The sequence below is a fragment of the Lagopus muta genome, chromosome 4 (genome assembly GCF_023343835.1).
Source record: "Lagopus muta isolate bLagMut1 chromosome 4, bLagMut1 primary, whole genome shotgun sequence".
In the NCBI taxonomy this organism is placed as follows: Eukaryota; Metazoa; Chordata; class Aves; order Galliformes; family Phasianidae; genus Lagopus; species Lagopus muta.
Window position 1 is genome coordinate 53,857,783 of NC_064436.1, and position 27,255 is coordinate 53,885,037.

Consider the following 27,255-nt stretch of genomic DNA (forward strand, 5'->3'; position numbering starts at 1 on the left):
ACTTAATTACTATTTTAAAAGTTAGGAGTGAAGTCTGATGTCTTCTGAAATTTAGTAGAAAACTGCTCAATTAGTTGGTGCAGGTTAGATGTGAGATTTAGGTTGCTGCACAAGCGAATAGGCAAGTTCACAACCTTGGCACTATCAGTAGATCATTCTTTTGTAGGAAGTTGAGAAGGAAGCGGAACTAGAGAGAAATGTAATGACAAAAGTGTTTTCATAAATCAGAATGTTGAAGTATTTCCTTCAATGCTTTAACTGTGTTTGTCAAGCTTTTATTGTACAGTGTTCTGAGAACACAGTTAACCGTGCAGATTATTGCGTGAAGAAGATGAAATTGGTTAAAGAACATGAGATTTTGGAGTGGTTGTTTTATTCAGAAAAAAAGTTATACTTTTGGTTTATGATAGGTATTCCATCTGTTAGTGATTCTGTTGCCAGTAAAAGGGATTCTTCAAGACTGTTATTTGCCTCCCACAAGTTAGCCTACTCCAAAGTCATAACCTGTTTTCTTGCTTGACTATTGAAACAAGGCTATTTAACTTCACAATAACAGTACACTAAATTAGTGTTTTGATTAATGAAAATAATAACAAGACAGTAGGTTTTTTTTCTAGGTGGATTGTAACTTGAATGTACTGTTGAAGTTAACTTTCTGCTGTTAGCCAGTTTAAAACCAATATCTGTTTTCACTTGCTCCTGAAACAGACGCACTTTGATTATTACTGTTTTTCCAAATATCTGGTATGGTAAAAGGAAATGTGGGACTGAATGCCTACAAATGAGAGGGCTAAGTCCAGCCTGTAATTTTTTTAGCTTCCTTTTTAAAAAGAAAAAGGCCTACAAGAAAGGTGGGGATGGAGTCTTTATCAGGGAGTGTTAGTAATAGGACAAAGGGTGACGAATTCAAACTAGAGGGCAATTAAGATTAGATGTAGTGAAGAAATTCTTCACTGTGAGAGTGACGAAACGCTGGCACAGGCCACCCAGAGATGTTCCTGGAGGCATTCAAGGTGAGGTTGGATAAGGCCCTGGGTAGCCTGATTTAGTGAATGGCAATCCTTCCCATGGCAGGGGGATCGAAACTAGATGCTCTTTAGGGTCCTTTCCAACCCAAACTGTATTATGATTCCATGATTAAAGAGATATATAAGTTATTTAGAGAGAAGATGGGTTGGTTTCCCTGTGTGATCGGTGCTATTGCTGCTAAGTTTAAGTAACATCCTTTGTTTTTCCTCACAAGCACATCAGCTTAATTTGAAAAAAGACATTTTAAATGAATTCTGTATGCAGAAATGTATTGCAAGACTAAATAGTTAAGTAAATGTGAAAATAAACACTCCTAACCCTTCTGAGAAGTGGATAAAAATCTTTTTGGCTTCCAGCAATAAACAGTTTATTACGTTTGTTTTTGTTTTTTTTTTAAGTGCAATTTATTCATGAATGTGCCAGCATTCATGCAAGCCAGATGAGCTTCATAGCTGTTCTCCTGCTTAGACTGTTACACTTATTCTATTATTTCTAAAGACCTAAAAAGCTTCCCTCAACCTGTGAGTAGATATTTCCATGTGATGTGTAAAACTAGATAAGCTACTGTGACAGACCCTACTTACGGTGTTTGGAAGATTGTGTCCATACGAGGGTATACAGCTTCTATAAGTAAGTCTAAGTTAAAGATAAGTTTGAGTGGGTCTCAGGTACTGTAAATCAGAAAGCTCCCTTGAGATTATGCCCGTGTGTTTGGGGAAGAGTTGGAACTGCCAGAAGGGATCTTCTGTGTTCAGGTGGGAGCCTTGCTGTTGTCACCAGAACAGCGTATTTCTCTAAAGCCTTATCCTGGAGGGAGGTTTGGACAAACTCCCTTGTTGCATTAAGCACATAACCAGAGAACAGTGGAAATAGCTATTGACATCTTTGTCAATGACACAATCCTTCTATTTTCTTTAAAGGGTCTGGTCTGTTGTTGCTAGAGAGGGGAAAATAGATTTGGGAATTGGATGCTAGCAACGCGCACAGCCCCTTCAAAAATATCTGCTGTTCCAGGCCAGCACAACTTAGACTTTCCACAGCATCTACTGAGGTGGGAAATTATTTGGAGGGACACAGGGGAAAGGAGAAACTGAGGGCAAACCGTGTTGTTTTCAGGATTTTCAGTATATGCTTTCATTAGCACACACAGCTTTATGTAGGATTAATTACTCTCATACTTCTCTTCCAGTGATGTGGTTTGGAGCAAACTAGAATCGTGTTCTATATATGTGCTCTGTACCTGACTGAATGGACTGTGGTTAAGGATTGTCCTCTCTTTCTGCTGAGCAGCGTTCAGAGCTGCAGAATGATCCTTTTACATGAGAAACTGAAACAAAGATTAAAAAAAAAATAAAAAAAAGAATGCTCAGGATCTCTTCTGAGGCTTCAGTAGGAATTACCAGGAATTACCAGGATAGAGTTGCACAAAAATCTTTAGAATTACCGTAGTACAGCAGATAAATGAATTATAAAGTTTAAGAGAAGCAAGAGAATTGCTGCTCTTTGAATAACAAGAGTAGGAGTAGCTGAACTTAATGTAGAAGGTCAAGTTAGGTTTGGTCTGTCATACAGCTAGTTGATGTCTTTTTCTCCCTTTTCTGTCCTGGGCCTAGTGGTGAGACACTTACTGAAATGACCAGTTGGTTTTTTTTCCTGGCAAAAGTGCAGAATCGTGATACATTTGTAGTGACAACCATTAGCCACATCGGCTTTGTTTTGTTGGCTCCCTCACAAAGCGAACGTACTGGAAAGAGTATTTCACAATTTGTCTGTCTCCCCTATCCTTAAGCCAGGGGGGTTCCATATCCTTCAGCTGACCTTCAGTGGGCCCTCAGGCCAGCACAATGCACAGGACTATGAAACAAAGTTAATAGGACTGAGTCCCTTGTACCAGAAGGAAGCGTTCTGAAAGTGAAATCTCGTCTTGAGCAGTTATTGGAAAAGGCAGTAATAGATCTATCATAGCCTTGGTGGCCTGTGTGGTTGCTGACTTTCACTGGAGAAATAACTGCTGCCACATGTCTTTTCTCCTCTGCCTGTAAACGTGATGGGCTGTTTGCTTTCTAATTGTTCTATATCCCTATACTGCCCCGTGCTTGCTTTGATGTTCATTCTAAGCTTTCTCTTTTACAGTCTCCCTGTCAAACTGTTATTTTAGTAGTCTTTAAAATACTTAGAAGCTTTTATTATATCGTTGCAGAGCCCTCACATTGGAGATTTCAAAAATACATAGTCCTTGTTAATCGATTTCTCTAGTCCATTTAATATTTGCTGGTTTTGCTTTCCTTCATGACCCAGATTCTGTCATTCTGTCAGTAATGACATTCCCAGTATGCTCAAATGTTTGCAGCATAAAGCCCTAGGTGGAGAGCATGCAGTGCAGTATTACACAGCTCTGGTGAGCTTGGGAGGATATTGTTGCCTTGCTGTGTTGCAGTATACTGCTTCTCAGCATTCAGTTCAAATTTAACTGACTTATCCTGTTGCTGTAATTTGATGAGTAAAGCTTGCTGTCCATTATCTCTGCTGTCATGTTTAGAATTGCTGTCTCGTCTAGCTTTTTCACTCTGCTGAGTATTGTTTGGGATTTATTTAGAGACTTTTGACTCTAGGAGACTTGCTGTGCCTGTGAGAGAAACATTTTCAAAAATTCATTAGAAAAAAAAGAGCTTTGCAAGATATGAATCTCTCATTTGATCTTGGGAGGGAATTAAGTCTAAACGTTAAATCCAGCAGGAGAGCTAACTGCAAATAGTATTTATTTAGGAATCAGATGTAAAAGAAGAGATGACCCAAGAAACACAGTGAAAACTGAGTGGCTGAGTGGTAAAAGCACTAAAGAGCTTGAAGCTTTTTAGTAAATAAGGCAACAGTTTGGCACCTAAAAAGGCTGTTCTTTGCTGTATTAAGCAATCTCACTGACAGACAAACCCTTGTAAATAAGAGTAGGCAAAGCTGTGCTTGGGATTGCTGAATCAATCCAGATGTTGCCTTGAGTTTTGCACATTTGGATTGCATAGCTGTTATCTTCTGATTTTAGCTGCTGAGAAAGTGAAAGTAGCCAGGAAGAAATAGTTGCAAGCGAGAAAATAGAAATACTGGGAGTTGCTATTCTTAGTCATTAGCGTTATGCAAAGATTGAATGTCCAATTCATCCAAGATTATTTTTTTAATCTTTCTTGTTCTTTTTTGTTTGATTTAATTTTTAATCATGATATAAATTAGACAACTATATTTTGCTCTCTCTGAACTCTGGGGGAGGCTGTCCAATGCCATTAGTAAAAATCAGTAAAATTGTTAACGGGTTTACTGCACTAATTAAGTAACAAGTACAAAATTCAATTGCAGTCACACAAACAATTAGGCTCTGGGTACCTTAATATAACAGGGAATTTCATTTCAACTGAATGTCCCTGACTTCTTGTTTTCTTTTTTTTCTTTTTTCAAAGAATTCTAGGTAATCGAGTGGCGGAACTAGAAAAGAAATTAAGAACCTTGGAAATTGCTGGCTTGTGGAGTCTTCCAGGTCAGTAAAAATTCAGGAGATCAGCTTGTGTTATTTAATTTTCAAGGGCATATTTGCATTTAAGAAAAGCTTGGTTATAGTATTTTAATGACAGCTATTTTGTGAATGTGCTGTTCAGCACACTTGCAAAATTTGAGGCCTTTAATAAATGTTAAGTTGAAGCCAAAACTCTCAAGGCTCTTTAAGCCTTCTTTCAAATATGGATACTACAAATAAATTAAATACTGGAAATAACAAAATTTTCTCCATAGCTTGCAGGTTAAAAAAAAAAAAGGGAACTATTTTATTGAAACCATTGTATAAGATGATACACACAGGATATTAACCATGACGTTTTTCAACAGATTTATATATTGACTTTGTACGTCTTATTACTTCCACAGATTTTATTGCTGTGTTTTGTAATATTTTTCTGTAGAGTGTTAATCTCAGAGAAACTGGAAATGTAAATGATCTGAAATTTTGTAGTCCGTCTCTCCAGAACAGGATTATTCCCTGTAGCATCTTAAGTATTGTACTTGGTTTTGAATTACACAAGTAATGGGAGATTAATCTGCTTCCTAATAGACCTTTCTCTTAGGAAAATGAACAATATTTAATTTACATTTACTTCTTGCTTCTCTTCTCCCCATTACACTTAATTGTATCTTTCTTAACCACTGTAAATTATATTGTTCCATTGTTGGTGTTTGCACCATTAGGCATTGTTGTTTACAGCTTCCTATCTTGGGGTGGGAACTAGCATGGGTTAGACTTAAACTTATTTATGTACTTAAACATTCCATAAACTTATGTACCTAAACATTCCATCTAGAAGGAAACATTTGACAAAGCTGAAGAGATGTGGTGAAAAACTAGTGTGGTTCAGCTTTCTGGCCTAATATAGTAGGCATTCTGAATCTCTTTTCTGGAACTGGCTCTCTCTCTCGTTGGTGCTTTTCAGAACTGGAGGTCCCAAATTTCTTCCCCTGGCTTACTCCTCAGCGAGTTACCTATGATGCATGGAGCATTGAATGCCTTTGTCCAAGGGGGGCAGGTGTAATGTTTGTCAAGACCCTGCTAATGTAGTTCTGTACGCTAGTAAAAATAATGTATCACAAACCTACCAAATTAATGTACTGTAGGGATTTTGTCAGAAACAGAACCATGAAATTAGTACGCTAACAAAAGCAGTGTTTCTAATCTTCATAAAATGTATTTAAAAAAAAAAAAAAAACAACCCAAAAACAACAACAAAAAGGAACAGTGGGAACAAATGGCTCCATTGTTTATCTGTGGAGGTAAGACATCAATTTAATATTTATACATTAACAACTGTTTCTTTCCTTCCTTTCTTTTGCTGCCTGAAGGCCTGAGCTACAATGTCTCAGTGGGATTTGGGAGTAGGTTCTGCTTGACATGTATATTTTTAGTAACTTATTTTAGCAGTACATTAAATATTATCTCTGCATGTAAATAAATAGAAATGTTATCTAAACATTTTTCTATCTGTCAGGTTAAGATGTTTAGTCAAGTGAATTAAGATGACCACAACAGAAATAGAGGCTGCTCTACGAAGCAATTTGTTTGAAATGAGGGAAATAGTAAGAATAGATCATCTTGGAATTTTACACTGGACTGTGTGTTCTGTTGAGCACTAAGTTTGGTTTGTTGATTTGCTGCCTCACTTTTAAATCAAGAGTGTGGCTTTGTTTCCAGGTGCACTGTAGTTCCAAGGTGGTCACAGAGAGCCTTGTAAACACTTTTCAGAGTGTGGAAAGCTACTGCTCCATGAAAAGGTGGTATGAAACACATAGTGTAGGAAGTCTCATAGTAGGCTCTGCAGCTGAACGCTAGGTTGGGCAAAGGACTGAACATGGAGGATGTCTCATGGAAGTTATCTAGGCAGTCTCAAATTCAAAGAGGAAAAAGCTTTATTTGGCTGTGAGTTGAACTTCTTGTCTGAAACTGGAAAAATATGTAGATAAAAGCTGATGTTTAGTCTACCACTGAAAGGAACACACATTACGAATCGCAGAGTTTTAATTTGAAGTTAATGTTCCTACTTAGGCATCACTGTCCGTGTAATATTTATAACATCCAGTGATACCATGGTATTAATATCTTCCAAATTGTGTTAGTAAAGTATATTAGTAAGAAAGAGCTTGACTGCCTCTAATTATTTTTGTTAGGTGACGTATTCGTTGTCCTGTTTTTATGAAATGCCTGAATGAACAACAGCAAAGCTAAGTCAAGAGGAAATGTGTATTTCATTTTTGAAATGGTGAAATGGTTTGTGTAGGTTCAGTTTCTGTAAAAGTTCTGCCTATCACAAACTTCTCAGCTCCCCTATCTGGAAAAATGGGCTGTAATTAAATGAATCTATTGTGAGATTCACTGCTAAATAGAAAGTAATCTTGGGCATAGATATATCTCTGATTTTCATTTTATGAGACCACTTGTTTTGAGAAATAAGTAGAGAAAGTGACGTTTGCAGAAGCATTTAATTCTTTGCCTTGTCTTACATCCATCACGGCTGGTTTGAATATGCATGCATAATATGTTTGGTATGTTCAGCATTAATGCAGAGGAAACACAGCTTATTACTCTTACAAAAAGATGTCACTAGGTACCCAGATCAGTAATTCTCTGTGTTTATAAATGTATCAGTTCGCAAAAATTCCAGATATACACTAAAGAAAAGACTAAGAAAAGATTCAGCTGTGACTCAGCCTTTTTCTGTCTGGGATGACAGGAAAGTTTCTGTGCTGCCTCTTCCTCTGCAGTAATCAGCGTGAAGCAGTGACGAGGTCAAATTAATGGGCTCAGCAGCTGCTGTGGTGTAGGGCAGTTTACATGGAGCAGAGGTTATGAGTGGATCCTGAAGCCTGAGAATCTCGTAGAGATGCGTGCTCCTCCTGAAGAAGAAAGCAAATTAATTTATTCCTTTTGATAACTTAATTGTCCCCTTATTTTGAGATCTCTATATTTTTCACCAGAGTCCTTTTAAAATCCTTTACATAGGGGAGCTCTGCACGAAGCAGTACGGGTTATAAAATTGAGCTTACATGGCAGCTAATTGAAGGTCCTCGTGTGCAATCCAACTTCAGATAATGATTCGCAAAATGTGCTACAGCAACAGCCATGTCCCTCCTTCATGAATGGATGAAAGTCGCTGTTAATAAATAATATGCATTGGACGGTTCGGGCCACATTTGTTGCTGAGCTGTGTGGATACCGAGCTTGGCTCTATTTTCTGTAACTGGGTTGCTTTTCAGAGAAAAAATGTGAAAGTGAATGTGTTTCCTGTGTAAGTTTTGGCTGGAAGTCATTTATTTTCTGAAGCTTGTGTTGCAATCTTCTATCTCAGGCTTTGCTATTTAAATCTGACAGCTACTACCAAAAAAAACCTCTCTGCTTTCCACTTAACAGTTAACAATGCATCTCCCAAAATTCTTTATTCATAATCTGTTAGAGTTTGACCACCTCTGTTGGACATTTTCGGCTCATCTGGCTTTTGACTACGTACACAGAATTTCTTCAATGTTACTTTGAAGTGCATTTTCCTAGGGTTTATTTCTGCACTTTAAAGTTGCCATCAGATTTCTTTTGGCTTTTTTTTTTTCCTTTTAATTAATTTTGCCTTACGCTTAGATGCAAGGGCTCTACTTTGTTAGTTTTTTTTTTTTATTACTTGCTATAGTGAAGGCAGAATTCTGATGCATACTTGATAGTGGGATCAAAGCTTGACAAGGTCATTGTTTTTAAACCATTAATTACATTCGTATCACTGCAGTATATACCCCAACATTATAAGGATATTAAAAAGTCATTAATACCTTCAGTATCAAGGTAGTAACAGGCAGTGCTTTCAAAAGCTGTTAGAGATGGAGCAGCCCAGTTTGACTCTGTGAGAACAGCTTGACTTTCACTCATTCTTGGGAGGTTCCAGAACTTTCTTAGTGAAGGATTTATTCGGGGTATCTCCTGACCTGGTGCTCTTTTGAAAGACTTTGTCTTGGATGGGTGATTAGATTTAGGATGTTGCCTTAAGGTGAAATGTACAAACAGATTTAGAGGAGAGAAGTGGTTGTTACATAAATGTCCATTGTTATGGAGATAAATAGAGCAGTAGCTTGCCACCTTCCCAGCCATCAGTTATCAGTTGACAGTTGTTCTGGAGGCCACTCAAGCACCATGCTTAGCTGATCTTGCAAATTTCCTGCCATCTCCCCTCTAGGTTTAAGGTAGTGTCAGTCATTACAGACATGAGTATCCTGAATAGTGGAGGACTTCCTAAAGGGCCTGCAGGTGTTGCTTTCTGTGTTGCTAAAATATGTAAAGACTAGGCATATACAGCAGAGTCCTTAGCTGAAGAGTTTCTTGCACAATTTTCTCTGCAAAAGAGCTGGAAAATTGCCCTCTTGCATTTGGCTTGAAACAAAAATGTTCAGAAATATTTGGGAAATTTTCAGATTAAAATCCCTCCTGTTCCCCAGCAATGTATGCTCCCTCTGTTCTGTCCTGTCTCTTAGTTAAGCTAATCTTTAATTTTTATTTATTTACCTATTTGTTTTAAGGATATGTTGTAGGACAATATGTGTTAGCCTCTAGTGTAAAATTATATATGTGACATCAGGCGGTAATTGTATCTCCATGAAATGGTAAGAAAGTGAAGAGTTAGTGCTGAACACTCCTGTAATAGCATGCAAATGATCCATGTTTTGGTATCTAGCCTTACCCAAAATTAATTTTTCCAGTATTTTTGGTATGGTTTGATTTGTAATATTCTGAATTATATGGCTAATACAATTAGCTGTATGCAGCACCTGCTCTTCTTTCAAAGGTTGTCCTCTACTCGGTATTAAAAGTTTAAAAAAAAATAAAAAGCCTTTTTCAGTGTTTAACTTGCATATTCCAGCTCCGGGATAGAATACTTTTTTCAGTACTGTAGAAGGATCATTTGAGATGCTTCTTCTGTTCTGTGTTCTGTTCTGTTTTCATAACACTGCAGAAAAAAAAAAGTTAAATGGTAGGATATGTTTGCGTATAATTAGTGAACAGTGAACGTAATTGGTGAATTAATGGTTTTAACACATTCCTTGTTTCAGGTGGAAAGGATACTATAACGTTCAGTGACGCATCCTTGCCTGTTATACAGCGGTCTAGGTCACCCTTGTTAGCATTTACTGATAAGCCACAGCAAGCTGAAGTACAAGGTGAGCACCTGGAGCATAAGGAACTCAATGAAAGCTGGGCACGCGTTCCTTTCCAAGTAAAAATAAATTTTCATGCTGGGATAGCAGAAGGCGAGGTTTTGGTGCCGATGGAGGTTGAGTAAATCATCCACAAGGGAAAGGGATAGCTGGTCCCAGTACATACAGCAAAGGAACCTCTGGAAAATGACTGTTGAAGAGATTGCACAGTGCTAGACATCAGGTCATACACTTCAAAGAATTTTCACGCCAGATAACTTGATACTGTGAGAAGTTATTTGTGCCATCTATGTTAGCCTCCTGCTCTTTTTTCCTCTGTTAAAATGCACAGTAGGAAAGCAGTCTGTGGAACTGGCGTAGCACTCTGCTGCATTATAGCTGATATCTAGATGAAAGGCTTCCTGATTGCGCCTGTTAAATTGAAATATCCCCCTTGTTTTCCTGGAGAAATTGACTGCTTTTTTATAGTCTTGCATGTGTTTTGTTCAAAACCTTCCCCAATAGCAAGCTTTTACATCTCTCCAAATTCAAGCTTTATGTGACAGTAGCAAAAAGATAGTGCTTTTCCGATAACCTCAACTTTTTCCTGAGTTTTTCATAATAGATGGGAGATGGATTATTACACTTGCCTTTCAGCATTTGGGTAAGCTCTTTAACAGCATAATATTTTGGTATGCCCAGATCTTGCGCAGCAAACCATGAAGCATCATAAACAATTTATTCGTTAGTCCTGAAACTAAATAGAATGTGGCCTAATTTTGACTTTATTATCCATATTATCATCTGGTAAAACCTGACAGTCAGACTGATCGTTTTTATAATCTCGATCAGCTGATATTTTTGCTAAAAATAAAGTGAAACCATAGCAAATAGATCTCCAGCCGGTAATAACAGCTCATAAGTATTCATTTTTTTGCCAGCCTAATCATTGATTTTTTTTAATTAAATCTGCAGTTACTGAAAGTATTTACTTGGTGGTGGTATGTTATTTCCTTTATGTATTTGTCCTAGGTAAAGTTAGTATTACAGCTTTGATTAAAGCTGCCTGTCAGTGCTCATCAAACCCTTTTTCTGTTGCTTTGTTACCCCGCCAAGCTTTACCTCTAGGCTGAAGCTTACCATGCTGTGTTTTCTACTGCAGCTTTTATATCAACCACATAACTTTTTCATGTTTAGTTTTGATGACTATGTTGTTGTGTTTTAAGTAAACATTCAAGAATTTGTATACCTACAATTAATAGACAAGGAAATTGCAAGCTGGGGAAAAGGTTTCTACTTGTGAGAAGTAAGGTTGGAGTTCCCACCCCATTCTAAATCATTCTTGTCTGCTAAAAACAACAAAAAAAGAACAGTGATTCTGTTGAGTTTTCTTTGTGCTACCAGCATAGGTAACACTACACATGCTGTTCCTTCTAGATAATGTAAGCTTGGAGGGAACAAAACTTGGAGCAGGGAAGAATGGAAGGCTTTGAAGTGATGGGAAGGCTACAGTAGATAGGAGTTGAAAAAGATAAGTTCTCCATGAGGAGGAACCTCCATCTAGCTCAGAACACAGGAGAGAGGAATGCAAACTCTTACAGTGAATGTAAGATGTGGTGATAAACGCTAAAAGGAGGATGAGAAACGTTCAGAGTATATGAAGGGAGTGGGGGAACAACAGGATATCAGGTAGGAGCAAAACTCTAGACAAAGGAAGAGAATATGAAAACAGCCGTGGAGAGAACATAGCCAAGGATTAGGACTGTGACAATCATCAGAAGAACTAGCTTCCAGTTGGTCATCCTCTTTACCCCTCCTCATTTCATAATTATAATAGAATCACAGAAAAATCCTGTGTTTAAACTGCAGTGGATTAAGAAATTACTGCTCTGCCTGCACGTACAGCTTGTTTTTAATTTGCATGCGGCACAGTATACCTGATAGTGGGAATTCAAACTTAAAACCCACCTCTCTGACAGATTAAATAAATGAGGACAACATTTCAGTTGTGTTTGCACAGAGGATAACTGCCTGCTGTTAAGTTTTAGGAGTTTGGTGTGTATTGCAGTTCTTAATCCCTACAGTGTGCTTCCGAAGTGAGGAGGAATGGGGTGTTCATCAGCCTTTGCTTACCAAACAAGCAGGGCCTTTAATTTAGAAGTATTTCAGAAATGAAAACAAAAAGCACTCTTATTTTACTATCAGCTGAACCATCAGTTAAGTGACAACAGATACGTGTGATGGAAGTGCAATTCTTGCATATTGTTAAATACTAGGCCTGATGTCCTGTCAGCACACTGTGCTCCTTTAAACACTACCATTGCCATTTGGTGTGTGTTTGTCCCAGGAAACCTTTTCAGCCTTGAAGTTAACATATAGCAGAAATTTCTGATGAGGAATATATGTCTGATGTTACTTTAGCTGTATCTACAGATAATCAGAGGGTTTTTTCATCCTTTTTTAATCTAATCTGCCTGCTTTCCCTGATCTCATCAAGCCTTGCTGTAGTCTGTACTTGTTATCATCATTGTGGTTAGGATGGGTGGTAGAAGTCTGTAGGATGTGCTGTGCAGTTCCTGCGAGAAAATGCCTGACGACGCAGTACAAGCATATGAATTAAAGTCTGTCTTTTGACACAAAGTCTCTCTTAATCCAGTCTGCCCAATATCCAGTGTTATGTGATATGCTGTACTTGAATGCTGGAACTGCTAGTGATCAGTTTCCTTTCTGTTGTCCTTGTTGCACACTTTATTTCTGTTGCATTGGCTGTGCACCATCTCAAGCATTCTCTGAAGACAAAAGCGCTGTTTTGCTATGAATTTTTCTCTGGTGTTGTAGTGCTTTGGAACAAGTTGTCTTCACAAAATTGCAGCAGAGTGGCGGAATGGTGTCAGAAGAAACTGAGGTGCACAGAGAGTAACGTAGCACCCTGCTAATTTTGAGTGCCAACTTGGGTAGCTAAGTTTTGACTGTTGTTCAAGCACTTCGAGTGTGTGTGTTCATATGTATAAAGTGAGCACAGCAGTGCTGCAAGTCAAGCTCCTTGTTTCCAGCTGAGCGCTCAGATAATGAGGATTAGATCCAGTGGGTGATCACCTTTTGAAATTTAATTTATCCCTGCCTTTTCCACAGGCCTAAATCCCATCTTCCTAATGGTAGTTAGAATGTTCCCTTCCTGCCAACCTTGTCTCTCTCACTCCAAATTATAAATGAGGCAGGTCTGGTAGAGACAGTGGGTTTCTTTATTGTGTAGCTCATATCCCTCCCTGCAGCCACTCTTACATTGAGCAAGGTGGGATTCCTGTGGGAGAAACAGAGTAAATGCTCATATACTGAAAGGTAATGCATATGCACTGCAAGAGTCATGTGAAGCTGTCAGTGCTGCCATACTTCTGGCATTTCCTAATTTTTCTTACTTGAGTTCACAAGCTTATTTTCAATGAGGCTTTTTGTACTTAGCAGAGGCGAGGACAAATTCTTTCTCCTTTTCGAAGCTGTTTGTTTGCGCGTTGCTGTTTTCCCTATTCTGACACGTTATTCAGTGTTTGGCTTTCTGTATATTTCATATTCTCCTACTGCTGCTTTGTTTTATGATGTCACTCAAATTAGAATAATCTTTTATGTTAGGAGAAATGTGGGGTCAATAACAGAACTTTTTAGTGGATGAGAGCTTGCAAAAAGAGAAATGAAGTTTGTGTTAACCCATAAAGTGGTTCTGGTTTGGGGATTCATGTTAGACTGTGCCAAAAATATTCTGCAGCTGAGCATCTGGATTAAGAGTTGATATTCCTGTGAAAAGGTTTGCCTGTGCTGTTCTGCAGTATGGTATCAACTTTGGAAGTTGTCAGTGTTAGGGGAAGACAGCTCATGATCCAGCCAGATGCTTGTGCTGATTGATTATAATCTAAGAAATGGATCTGGGACAAGATAGAGATTTACTGGAAATTCCTCACTGAGGTAAACATCTCTGTGCTCTGATGCTATTAGAATGGTCTCTGGGTCAGATATGTAGATACATGACACGTTGCTGTTCTGTTTCTCTTTCAGTAGAACAGAAGAGGGAGCGTGAAGAAACTAATGCTCTTGCACGTGATTCCATGGCTTCAGAGGAAAGAAACTTGAATAACAGAAACCAAAATAAACACTTTTATCCTTCATTACCCCAGTTACGTTCTGAGGAAGAGGAAATAAACAAGCTTGGAAGTCAAATAATTAAACTGACAAAACAGGCAGTTACAGAACTGGAAGGGAAAAGAACAGAAAATTCATCTGAAGAGCAGAAGACTGTGGTTAGAGCAGAGTTTAATGGTTCATCTGAGAAAGGCTTCCCATCACTCAGCCTGGTCCCGTCTGACCCTGCAGACCCCTCAGCCTCAGAAAATGAGCAGACAGCTGAAACTGAGGGCCTGAAAGGCAGTGATGAAGCCTCAGAGAGTGACTGTGAAATTACACATGAAGGAGAGAGTCAGAGTGGCAGCACTGTGGATGTGATGCCCAGTGAGGACTCCGAAAGGCATGGGAGTCTCAGTGCTACAACTGCGCACACAAATATCAGCTTTGAGGAGCTCCCTGAAACTGCAAACAAGGAACCATCTGATCCTTCTGAAAACTGTGAATATTTGGATAACAGCTTGGCTTGAGGTATGACATCCAAGCCCTCAAGCTTCTCACTGTAATCCTCTTGCAAGTGCGTATGCTACTGTGACTATGAACAGTGAAAGTCTGTCGAAGAGCTGATTTTTTACATCAGTCTGTTAATATTGGTCTGATAACAGTATTCTGTTAGTTTTGACTGCAGTATACCAAAAATGTAAGTTGTCTGAGGGGAAGAACTTGAAGCTAATGAGGTATAATCATTCTGATTCTGTGTAATGATTGATATAATTTACAACAGTGTAGCACAGAGACCAGTGATAATGATGTATCACGTACATGTGAGGTGTATGGTCTTAGTGCTGGACCATATCTTAATGCTTAGAAGTGTCTTCCAAGGATGGAGAATTTGGAGTGATAAATTGAGAAGTATCTTAAGGTTACTGGCTTTTGCTTTTTTTTTCAGACTGCATTCTGTTTCCCTTTGCAAGTGCATACTTAGAATAAAATTATCCTTGCTTTATAAGGAAGCAGAATCCTTTCTGAAAACCATCCCTGTGTGTTCATCATTATCTCATTTCAAACCTTTCTATCTTCTCAATTGTACAAATTTTTGCCCTCTCTTTCCCAGCTCATCTCATGAAAACATACGGAGTTATTTCACCAGATACTAAGAATGTGAATTAATGATGCTCTGAAGGAAGGAATTCTTTCAGTGAGAAACAGCAGTACTGTTCCAAAGCTAAGGGAGCAGCAAGAAAAGAACCAGTGATGCCTTGTCCTCCTCCTTCACGTTCTATGTTTCCAGAATTGCATCCCTCAGCCCTCAGGAGCTGGAACACCCTTGGAGAAGCGGGTGGTAGATTTTAGCCTCTCTCTTACATGCCCTCCTCTCCAAATCTGTGTTTGTTTGTTTTCTAATGTTTTAGAAAACACAAACATTTTTCAAATGTTTGTTTCCTCCTCACTTCACCAGTTTTTGGTGTAGTAGTAGGTTTATTTGTGTTGTTGCTAACTTCTATCTGTGTTGATATTCAGTCATAAGAAAACATTCCTGTAATAACTCGGGAGAGGGAGGCTGCTGTGTCATTCCCCAGCACACTCCTGATGCTGGAGCTGTGCCACTCTGCTCCAAGGAGGGCAGCAACAAGGGAATACTTAACGGTGAAGTTAGCAGCTGTTGGAGCAGGGGAGGCACGTCCTTCCTCTCCTGCTTGTAGCATAAGGAACAGTCTCTGCAGCTGTGGAGCTTCTATGGGCCAGCAGCCGTCAAGGCAATTTTTCTGCTGGCTTGGGACCTAATTGTCTGTAAATGTTCATTTCTCACTCCTAGAACTTGAAACCAATCAGAGAGAATTAAACCAAATTTAATAAAATACTACTAATAAAAAGGAAAATCCCTCCCAGATTGAGTTCTCCTTTGACAAATAACTGCCAGCTGCAAATTTTTACAGCCCACTTGTCAGCTACTGAATAAACAGAGTTTATATTAGCGATACTGACAAACTCTTCTGTATATGGAAACTGAGCTAGCAGGTGCTGCTATAATCAAGGTGGCAGAGTCCATGAGCAATTTGTATTCAGCAGAAGAAGGGCTGTATGTAAATGATTACATACAAATATAAGGAATGATAGAGAGAAGGTAAAAAATGTGGCTTGTCGCTGTTGTCCTGTGCTTTTCCTACCAGGTGCAGCCGGGTAACCCTTTCTTTGTCTGTGCAGGCAATAAAGCCGTAGTCACAGTGCTCCTCAAATAGGTTTCCTTTCTCTTTAAAGGTAATTTGACATTGCAGCATTTTGCTGATGCTAAGCAGCAGCCCTTAGGGAAAAAACAGCTGTATATTTAAGTGTGTTAGGAACATGAAGCAGTAAAAAGTTTTTCTTTCATTATCCTGATGACAATTTAAGTTCCTCATCACCTGAAAACCAAGAAGAGTTTAAGCATTTGAAAGATTGTTTTGCTGTTCCCATTAATTGGAACTGACTGCGCTATTGACTCATTTATATGGCAGTACTGACAAGTCAGAAGAGAAATAGCTGCAGAAACTGAGATCTCCAGGAGAATGTGGCAGATTTTTTTCCTTTAATGCTTGAATGTTACATTGGGTATCACTTTATTTGAGATGCATTCTTTTCCATCTTTCACAGAGTAATCCTATGCAGAGCTAAATATCAATGCAGTCAGAACTGATGCAAGCCAGTAAAAAGGGCAGGATTTCACATAGCTGAGCTCTGAAATTTTCAGGGTTGGTTTTGGCCTTTGTTTCCTTGTCTTCTATCTTTTCTGACCCACAGCTGTGTGAGCTGACGTTTGCTCCTTGTCCCTCAACAGCCAGTTAATGCTATTAATTGATGAAAGGCTTAGTGCAGAAATCAGAGCAGGTGGAAGTAGCTGTGGACCAGCAGCAGCTTTTCAGCGCCTCACTCATTGATTCTTTTAGTGTGGTTTTCCTGAGAGAAGAAAACTGGTGTACAGCCCTGCAATTAGGTCATCTTGGTAACGATCCTCACTTCATTAGCCCTCAGTCGTTAAACTGCAGCGAGAGATCTGGATTCTGGAGAGCACATTTAGAGTGCCATCTCACTGCTGCAATGCTGCTCCCATCCATCCTACCCTGTGAATGGGTACTCTGGCTGTGCTTTTAGCCTGCTCCCAGGAGCACAAGGCTTCAATACTGGGGCAGCTGTAAGAGCAGGACTCCTCTCTGTGATCTCACATTGACTAGTTTTGTCAGTAACTGTCTTAGGTATTGTTTCAGGTGATGCTCTTGTGCTGTTAGAATTATGTGGGTTTTTTTTTGTTTGGTTTTGTTAGTTTTGTTTTAAATCCATTCCTGTTCTGTTGTAGAATCAGCACTATTTTGTTGAGTCTCTTTTAGACTTGTTCCCTCTTTCTAGGACTTCAGAAACAGAGAAATCACATCTAGGTGTAAAACCTTTTGCTGTTGAGCTCTGGGGAAGTAAACTGCAAAGGGGAGCGTTGTAGCAAGGAGCTGGAGAGGATGCATTCCATAAATTGATTTGAAGCACATTGCCTCACCTGTGAGCAAATTCATGCATTATCTATGAGAAGGATTTCATCTGAAAGAACTGTTGTGGTTATTTGAAAAAGAACACTCAGTGAATTTGTAAAATAATTCTGTGAAAACGACAGGCTAAGAGGCATCATTTAGAACGTTGCCTCTTTTCTAAGTGAGACTATTTTTAGCGTACAGTGATTTGTATAATAAAGACAGCAGAATTTCTTTAATCCATATGAGCTCAGGAATGTATTTTGAAATCTTAACTGAGATGAAGTTGAAAGTCGGCTACGTTTCTAAAAGATAGGGTTTTGTTTACCAGCCCCTGTTTTGTAGTTTTACTTCTTAAATGACATGGTATAATTTATTTGCAAACCCTTCTTTTGTCGCTGCCTGGATTAACTGTGCAACATAGTTCAACCCTATTAATATATTTTGTCATCTTGAATAAAAGCATACATTTCCTGATACATTTGTTCTACCTGCATATTTCCTCCTCTCAGTATCAGATGAACGATAGTCATGAATTAGTATTGCAGTATTTTCAGCTGTTAAAAATGAGAAAAGTAAAGCTTTATTGAGTGAGACTGCTAAGTTTGTTGAACATTATCTGACTTACATGTTTTCACTGTGACTTCTCCCAGTCCCATTTGGCTGATTAACTTACCAGTTTTTTGTGAAGATATGCACTCGGTATTTTTTTGGTTTTGAAAGTAATAGTACTAATTTCTGCTGTTCTTATTTTATCATCATTTTTACTGTCATCATCTAAGCAGTATTAAAGCTCGAATGCAACCCATTATGGGGTTGCATTGCCTCTAGTCACAAACTGGAGGCTCTCAGGAGTTTTTGCTGGGGGGTTATGGAAAGCTGGAATATTTAAGTCTGCTTTCTGCTGTAAATACTGTGACTCAACTATAGTTGTGTGTAAACAGTCCAAACCATTTAAGAAGCTTAGATATGTTTGAGAGTAAAACTTGGAAATCCAAGTAGGATAACATCATGGACCCAAAGCTTACCATCGAAATGTCCATTACCAAAGTCTTACAGCATAACATCCAAAGCTGTTGAAAGCAGAGATCTTTTTACCCTCAGGTTTGCAGCTAAATAAGAGACAGCATCTAATCAGAGGCAATTTCTCCCCTTACTCGTATCTATTTTTTTCTTTTGTATCTAACTTATGGCCCCCTGTGATGCGCAGCCTCTTTATTGGCCATTCATCTTAGCACTCTTACTTACATGCATTCAACTCCCAAACTGCATAAAAGGGAACCTTCTATCTTCAAGAAAATATATCACAGTGTTGAGTTGATGCTGTATTTATTGATCAGCTTACAGAAAGGTGGCTCTACAAAGTGATATACATTTCTCAGAGAAGCAAGAGAATGGAAATGGGAATCCCTTTGCCATCTAAGCGGCCAACGGTGCATCCTAAGGTACTTGATGCTTGGGTGGCAGCTCGACTGCAGGTCCTCAGCTGAGCCTGGTTCGGAGCCATCTCTTCTTCTTGTCTGTAGCCTCAAACTGTTTCTCCTCCCACAAGTTCTTGTTGCAGATCCCAATCACGCAGCACGCCAGACGTTTGCCAGCATTTCCATTTTCCAGACTGGCCTTGTTATTGCCCTTACCCATGTCATCTTCCTGCTCGTGGATCACAACGGATCTGCCCAGGATGGAGTACGGACCAAACATCGTGGCGAAGAGATTGGATTTGTATTTTCTGATTTTGCCATCTTTAGGAGAAAAGTTGCCGAAGTCCCCCGGGTGGCGGGGGTGGTTGACTCTGAAGGGGTTGTAGTGTCCTCCTGTGGAGTCGCAGCCGTTGCTGAGATCTCCGAGCTCGTGGATGTGTATAGCTCTGCCAGACTGGTTGTTATCTAGCGGAAACCCATCCAAGTGAAAAATGGCTTCTAATCTTCCTTGTGAGTAATGCTGTCTGAATAAGACTTGTCCAGTCACTTGTGGCTTGTCAACGTCTATTTTGGAGCTGGGCTTCATTTCACAGGTGGCGTAGGTCAGCCCATCAGTCTCATTATCAGCCATCACCGGATAGAGCAAGCTCTGCCAGAGGTCATTCACTTTTCTCTGTACATCATGAAGTGATGCGCAGCTTGGATCGGCTCCTGTTTCTGTCATGACACCAGAGGCAGACAGGGCCAGTCCAGTGACCAGAGAAAGAAGCAGAAGCATCCTGGCAACTGAGAGCCTGCAAAACCTGCAAGGAGCCAGAAAGGGTCAGGGGCTTTTTGCAGCCTGGGGGCAGCATGCTGGGACAGAGTGGAGCAGCTGAGCAAGTCCATGTGGGCTGCTACTTTCTACATCTAGCCAACACGTTGAATGGAGACCAAATCAAAACGCGCACACACTTAGACACATAGACAGCCATGCCTTAAAAAAATAGCAGTTATTCTATATTTTACACGAGATATTAACTTTAAAAATTGCCTCTCTTTCCCTGCAGAAACCAAGTAATAGGAAGCATTGCTTAATCTGTTTTTGAGTTTATACAGAGGCTTTTCTCCTATTACAAAGTCCAGCAAGACCGCTTGCCAGGAGGCTCATTTTGGTCCACCTACTGCCATGCTGGCTAGGAGTTCAGCATGACAAACAAAAAGCAACAACCGAGGAGCGGTTACCTGCCTGCAGCACTGCTCGGCACCAGCCCTGCGTCTCCACTCCCTTGTGGCGAGGTGGGATCGGACACAACCGGAGCTGCGTGAGGCCGATGTGAGCGGGAGCGTTGTTTGTGAGTTGGGTAACGGCGCGCAGGGGAGGGGTCACCGGCTGTGCTGTGGGAGGGACAGAGGGAACCAAGAGTTTGTCTTGGGCAGGCTGAGCTGCTTGTCCTTGCTCTCTGAGCCTGGGGAGGAAACTGGCCAAAACACAAGGAAAAAAAGTTACCGAGTGTTAAAGCAACTTTCCCTTCAGTGTCCATGGGAGTGTGTAACTGAGCGCCCTTCTGTACAGCGAGCAGCATCGGGGCAGGGCTGGGAGCTTTGGTAGCACTGGTCGTCACGAGTGGTTTGTGTTTCCATTTCTTCATTAGGCAAAACTGAGTCGGGTCCTCTAGCAACATAAAGTGCCCAGCATGCGGATGTACAGCAAAGTTTCAGTGGGTTTAAAGCCAGGAAGGCAGGACTCAGCCTGTCAGACGTTGAGGCACATCTCTGAAGCCAACGGGCTGCAGTCTGCCCGGTTCCCTGCCCCACTGAAGCTGTTTTCTCCCTGTTTCCCAAGCAGTGGTGAGGCGGCAGACGTCAGTGGGGGCCCAGCGGGGCCATTTCCCAGAAGCCAGCTGGCACACATCGTGCTGCATTTCACCATCCCCCAGCTGAGAAACTAGCTGGGCTCCAGGGCATAGCTCTGCCCTGTGCCTCATGGGCTGTGCCCAAAACGAGGGCTCAGCCAAGAGGAGAGGAGATAGAGAGAGAGGGGGGAGCTGCTGGGAAAAATGCAGAATGGTTCTCAGCGTAAGAAAAGGGTAAAGAAAAAGGTGAAGAAAGATCTTTTGCCAGTTCACGTCTTCTGCTATGTGGGAGAGGAGTGTGGCTGTCTGCTGCTGGAATGGTTAAAATGTGCATTGATCCTATGGGTGCTGTGCACTAGGTCAGATCCAGGATACTTAGCTGTTTGTGAGTCTTCATGTGTGAGGGAGAGTATCACTAAAGGAATATCTGATGGGATCATCAGCAGGGAAACACCAGGTTCAGTTCTGCTTGGGACACTGTGGTATTGAACGTGCTGCTCAGGCCTGGTCTGCAGATCCTGATCTGTGGAACAGGACAGCTGATGTCTTTCTCTCAGAGTGCACAGCACACACCCAGCCCTGAGTCCATTCCTGGCAGCCTCTGCACTGGAGAGGTCCATACAGAAGGCATTTTAAAATAGGAACTGGGGTCAGAATTGTAGCTGCTTACCGGCAGTAATGCTGAGTTCAGCAGTGTTTGTGCTGTTGTGCACCAGCTGGGGTTCTGTCCTTAAAGCCTGAGGGGCTCTGGCTGCACTCTGCAGGGCTTTTCTGATGCTCTGCTCAGGAGGGGCTGGGCAGAAATGCACAGAACCAAGAGGAAAGAGAGGCTGTGGGCTGCTGCCAGAAAGATGCACTCTATACAAGAAATGCAATTGCCAGGGTGGTTTGATGTTCACTCTGGGTCTGCAGGATGGCAGTAGCTGAGCACTAAGCAGGTGTGTCCTTAAAGCCTACTGGTACCCACCTTCATGTTTTAGTTTCCTGCTTGAAAAGAGGCGACAAATAGTGTCCTCGTTGTCCCAACCAACCAACAGCTTCTGGCCGGAGAAACACCAGCTGCCAGTGTGCACCAGGATCTCCGTCCCTGCTGTGCCCTTCGGGGCTGGCTGCTCTGGGGGTGGCACTGCTGCAGCACACCACTGCTCGGCTTCACTCGGTTTGATTTGTGTCGCACAGAGTTAAAAGTGGTGAAGGAGTGCTGTGTGGAGGAGCATCCCTTCATAGGAAGCAGCAGCCCTGCTTGTTTCCCCAGCACCAGCTCTGCTCTCAGTGAGTTTATGGCAGGGCGATGCTCCGTAAGAGTGACAGCCAGCCAAGGCAGCCTTACATCTTCCAGAGGAGGTAGCGGGGAAAAACCTTGTTCTGGCACAGTGCAGCCTGGTGCTGGCTGAGGCTCTCTTCCTGTTTATTCCCATTTCGTGAGCTGGTGGTTCTTTCTAAAGGGATGTTTGGTGCCTGAGATAAGCATCCATTTATAATCTCCTTGTGAAAGAGCTATGTGCTTTTCAGGGCATTACTCATAAAAAATTAAGTTAAATAAATACACAAAAGGGAAACAAAGCTGTTCACTATGGGGACTAGTTTCTCACAAAAAATAGAAGAATCATGCAACTGTCAAACAAGCCTGCAACCACCAGTTTGAAAAATCATGGAAATGCTTCCTCTTTAATAGTTTGAGAAGAAGCCGTGTTATGAGAGAGGGGCTGTGGGGAAGCATCCTGAAAAAGCTGTGCTCAGAAACTCCTGGTTCTGTCAGCCTAATTTAACAGAATTTCATCTCCACACGTGGATGTAAAATATAAATATGTAATTTAAAAAGCAGAGGCAAAACCCAACTATTAGATCATTTAGGTTATTATTAGTGTTTGCGTTAACTCCCTGTTCCATTAGACATTGATTGGCTCTGCTGTATAGCATTAACCTGGAGAGGGCTTCGCTGCTGTGAGGAAGGCCTGTGCACAGACTGTGCTCCCGTTCGACCACCAGCACTTCTGGGAACATGTTGAGATCCTCCATCAAAGCACACATAGCACAGCACTCTGGACACTGGCACTGCTCTGGAGCTGCGTGGGCTCTGCTACTGTCTGTATTGTGATGTGCTCTTTGCCCACTCCTTTCCTGCAGAACTGCTGCCTGTGCAATCACTTCCATTTTTATCACTTCAGTTGCTGTTCTTGCCAAGTATGGGATTTTACCTTTGTCCTGAGTTATCTCCTTTTTATTTCGTTTCCCCCACCCCTTACTGTTTCTCCAGCTCGTCATGAACATTTTGAATTCTAATCCTTCCCTACAGTGCATTTACAGCCCTTCCAGCATGGTATCAGCTGTGAATTTAATCAGTTCCCTTTCTTGTTCTGTCATCCAAGCCACAAACAGAAGGGCTGGATGCAACCAAACCACAGACAGGCTCATGCACACAGGGTGGGCCGTCCTCCTGCTGGGAGCACACGGCTTCCCAGGAGCAGAGCTCCCATCACCCCTGTGCCTCAGAGCAGAGGCCTTTCCCGCAAGCTTGCACACAAGAGTTACACGTGGGACAGTTTTTGAAGTTAAGATTTACATCTACGTCTTCTCTGCATGCAAGGATTGTTGTTCTCTTATAGAGAAAAAACGGAAAGTCCCAGCTATCTCTTGTTTAATCCCCTTCCCAGCTGTCAGGTGAATGCCAAGAGTTTGTCTCTTAATGGCTTTCCTGTTCCTGTGACTCCTTGACTGCACCTTCCCTGCTATGCCCCCCCTGGATCTTTAGAGCTCACAGGAACCAAGATAATTTTCTGTCCCTATCACAACATATTTGTGATATCACAACAAACTACTGTTATTCCCCTCCTGCAGAATCGTTACGTGCTTCCCCATACCAAGTGCTGTTTGAAGTGCTGGGCACTCCAAACTTATACTTTTGCGTTCCCAAACCCGCGTTGCTGCCTCTCTTCTGCCAGAACAGCCCAACTGTCACGCTGCATTTTAAGGTGACATCAGCTGCAGAAGGAAAGATGAGGTTAACTCACGCTAACTGGGACTGAGCACAGTTCCAAAGGTTCACACCTCTAGTCTCCTTACTTCCCATAAGCTTGGGCCCGTAACCTGTGAGCAAAGGCCTTCCAGCTTGCTCGTGTTCCTCACCACCTTCATTATAACTGCCAACAAAGCACAACCCCACCCCACAAACGAGCCTCCACCAGCTTTATAGACCCTCACTCCCACAGGTGTCAGAGCTTCCACTTCACATAAAGGAGAGTAGGAGCACCTTGTGGAGATGGACCCTGGCTGGTTGTGCTGTGTGGCAGGATGGGCTTCCTTCAACCAGGTGTTTCACCACAGACCTAGTGGTATCTTTTGGTTAAAGGAAAGGTCAAAAATAAGGCATGGTTTGCCGCTGAGTTACCCTTCTGCTTTGTCAACCACAGTGAGTGGAGCAGGGCCTGAACACTTCATTGTTTTGGGGGCAGTTTGTGGTAACACCACTGTATCAGTTGCTGTCACGCAAACAGGAAACAAAAGTATGCATTTTTCTGTAGAGTAAATGACTTTGTGGTCAAGTGGCTCCCCACCTTTTTAGCCAAACTTATTCCAGTGTGTTGATCTTGTAAGCATAGCTGAGGCCCTGGGAGACTAACGGAGTTTAACAGTGCGCGTTAATTATATCCACTTTTGTTGTGTCGGTGAAAACACGAGGTCCTAAATCCTATTTTTGTTCTGAAAGTTCTGAGGTTCCAGGTCCCCCACCTGACCTTAGCATCTCTCGGTTCCGTGCAGCTTTCCTAAGCCTGGGCACATATCTCAGTTCTCCCGTGGAGCATGTTTGTTGAGATCAGCCGGTCAGGGATTAGCAACACAACAGTTTTCTTACCTTGCTTAAAATCATTCTGACATTTCAGTGTAAGTCATTAAGACTGTTTTCTTGGACCACAGTGCGGGTTTAATTTTAAGGAAGGCCAAAGAAAACCACTTTAAGTTTTCAGTGTCCAACCTGAAGGATTTTAACATAAATCTTTTCCGACTCTGAGTCACAGAATCATAGAATCCTTAGAGTTGGGAGAGACCTTTAAAGATCCTCTAGTCCAACTCCCCTTGGAAGTTTCTATCTAAGGTAAATATTTGCACCTGAATTATTCTCTGGACAAATAGCTCCCCAACCTGGCAAATATTTAAAGCCAGGGTCATCCTGGGGTGGAGTGCACCAGAACGGTCACCTCCACCTGAAGATGCACTCAGGGTTGGTTTTATCTGTATTTTCTTTTTTTGTTTTCCATTCTCTGAACTGAGTGGAGGATCCCAGATGCCAAACCCGGAGTTTCCCAAATGCTGTGGGATTTGGGGATCTCTGTAGAGATTCAGAGTTGTTCTGCTGGCTCTGATTTCAGCCCAGGGCAGTCCCGCCTATTCCAGCCCAGCAGTACAAACAACCCCAGTATCTCCAAAGCTGGGTCTAGAAGAACAGAGAATGGGTATGAGGCAAAACACATGATGGGAATACATTTACCAGCTCCCGTGCATGCGTTAATAAGCAAGACTGAGATTGCCACCTGCTTACAGGAAGGTTTTCAGCTCATGGGGCATGGAGATTTGATAGCATTCCATTAGCTGTAATGAGGAGCACTGGTGCAGCCCTCCCCCAGGAAGACGGTCCCATTTGTACAAAAGGAGGCTCCTGCTGGGCTGCTTTATGAATGTGGAGGCCTTCAGCCCTGATTAAATTGGGTAACCAGCTGTTTTCCAGAGCAGATGGAGAAATCCTTGGATTGGTACTGTTCTTCTTGGTATTAGGATGCTTGTAATAAATGAATGAAAACATGGTGTATATTTCACTGTGGCCTTGCTGAAAAAAAAGCAATTTTTCAGCTGCATTAGAAACTTCTCTAACGGGGACAAGAAAGAAAAGCAAAGGTAAAGATCAATTTTCTCCAAAGCTGTCCTTTTCCTCCTTTGTTTTACTTTCCATCTCCAGCTTCCAGGGTTCCCTCCCATGAGCTGTCATCTGTTGTGTCGCTAGCAGGGCTTTATTCTCAGAGCCTGCAGATGTTATTAAAACTGAGGATTATAAGGTTATGAAGTGTGTTACAGAAGCTGGAGACAGATTAGATGTTTTTTATTAGAGGATTACCAAACTTTGTTAACAGGGGTGAGCCTGAACAACTCTGCAGGAAGTTCTGCCGTGCTGGTTAAAGAACATCTGATCCCAAACAGCTACAGAGCTGCCCCTTAGCCAGGCCCCAGCCGTGCTTTGTGCTCATGGTGTATGGAGCTGGGCTGTGCATGAGGTATGTGCTTCAACATAAGTTTTAAATATACTGAAAATATCTAACACTTCTTGTAGCTTGCTATAACTTGCATGTCCTTACATGGTGCTACGCTATAAAAAAAAAGTTCTCGTAAAGCATGAAGTTATAATGACCATGCAACTGATACTCCTGAAGTCAATGTGCTGTGCGTTTTGGGAGTGAGGGAGGGGCTGGCCCAAGTTAGGGAAGCCAAAAATCTTATCACTGTATGATAGCATTGCTCAGCAACAGCCCAACTGCTGTGTTACCAGCACAGTTCTGGACACAGATCCAAAACACAGCACCATATGGGCTGCTATGGAGAGAAGCAACTCCATTCCAGCCAGGCCCAGTACACCTGCAAAGCTGGATGCTCACACAGGCCTATCCTGGAAAGGAAGAGAAAACAGATTGTTAAGTCGCAGCTAATGCAGTTTGCAATTCCAAGAGGAAAGAGGAAAGCATTGAATAAGGACCTTGTGTTGTATTTCCATGTGCACCTTCCCTTCTGCTACAGGGCTGAATTACCACTGCTGTGATAATAAAGTCCATTTGATTTGTCCGAGCAGACCCCTAATCACTTAATAAATCACTCAAAAAGTTATTTGGTAGAGTGGAAAATTATTAACTGGCTGGAGCAACAGCGAGCAACAGCTGCTTGGTAGCAGAAACTGGACTGGGAGAACTGGCCCAAGGTACCAGTGCTCAGTGCCAGAACAGTGATTTTTATAAGTGCTCACGTTATTCCCTTTTTGTATCAACAAGGAAAAGGAGAAAAATAAATGATGTCCATCAATTTAAAGGTGTAATTAGTGGCATAAATGAATGTTTGGTATTTGTATGAATGTCTATGTATTTTCACTTATAGGTGGGATAGTCATACAAGACCCTGTCCTACTCTGTTAACTGATTTGGGTTCTTGCAGTTATTTAGTTTATTAAAAATCCCACTGTATGTTTCTGCAGGCAGGATGAGTATCTTTTGCTGTGGCTATGGATATTTACTCAGTTCTGTCTAGATATAGGACAGATTCTTGTTTTGATCTGATGGATAACTAATTTTTAGGTTGCTCCCACAGTATCCTTATGGGTGTGGATTTTAAAATCAGCTTTTGAGGAGTTCATCCAGAATTTCAGTTAAAAAATAAACAGAAACAAAACAAACAAACAGATTTAAAAGACATCACATTAGAAGACTTTATATAAGATAGAATAGAGGATGTACATCAAACGTAAGTGCGTAGTACAGGTTCCTTATTACAACAATATATTCTTATTTTTCAGATAATAGAAGAGAATCTGTGTTCTGAAAATTTTCATTTTGGCTTGTTTGTTTAGTTAGATAATTGCTACCTGTGGTTTCAACAAAGAATGTTGTCACATCACAACAGGAAATGGTCCTG

General features: G+C 41.3%; 2 protein-coding genes across 8 annotated transcripts in view; one reads left to right on the plus strand and one right to left on the minus strand.

Annotated features, from left to right (window-relative positions):
- Positions 1-17,812, plus strand: part of CCDC149 (coiled-coil domain containing 149) — a 52,167-nt gene extending 34,355 nt beyond the window's left edge. For 2 of the 6 annotated variants that reach the window (XM_048942010.1, XM_048942008.1), the window contains exons 10-13: positions 4,479-4,555; positions 5,905-5,937; positions 9,646-9,753; positions 13,777-17,812. In XM_048942010.1, the coding sequence (XP_048797967.1) occupies positions 4,479-4,555; positions 5,905-5,937; positions 9,646-9,753; positions 13,777-14,369 (811 nt within the window). In that variant the 3' untranslated portion in view covers positions 14,370-17,812. The remainder of the gene's footprint in view (positions 1-4,478; positions 4,556-5,904; positions 5,938-9,645; positions 9,754-13,776) is intronic. The other 4 variants (XM_048942006.1, XM_048942007.1, XM_048942009.1 and 1 more) reach the window with 4 other exon arrangements.
- An 833-nt stretch (positions 17,813-18,645) lies between these two features.
- SOD3 (superoxide dismutase 3) lies at positions 18,646-20,400 on the minus strand. Of its 2 annotated transcripts, none has more exons than XM_048942022.1 (2): positions 19,979-20,400; positions 18,646-19,557 (listed from the first exon to the last, which is right to left on the minus strand). In XM_048942022.1, exons 1-2 carry the CDS (start codon positions 20,383-20,385, stop codon positions 18,816-18,818), a joined length of 1,149 nt encoding a protein of 382 aa, XP_048797979.1. In that variant the 5' UTR covers positions 20,386-20,400; the 3' UTR covers positions 18,646-18,815. The 2 variants fall into 2 exon arrangements, with proteins under 2 accessions (XP_048797979.1, XP_048797981.1); XM_048942024.1 differs by having other exon boundaries at positions 19,983-20,090.
- Positions 20,401-27,255: the final 6,855 nt, after the last annotated feature.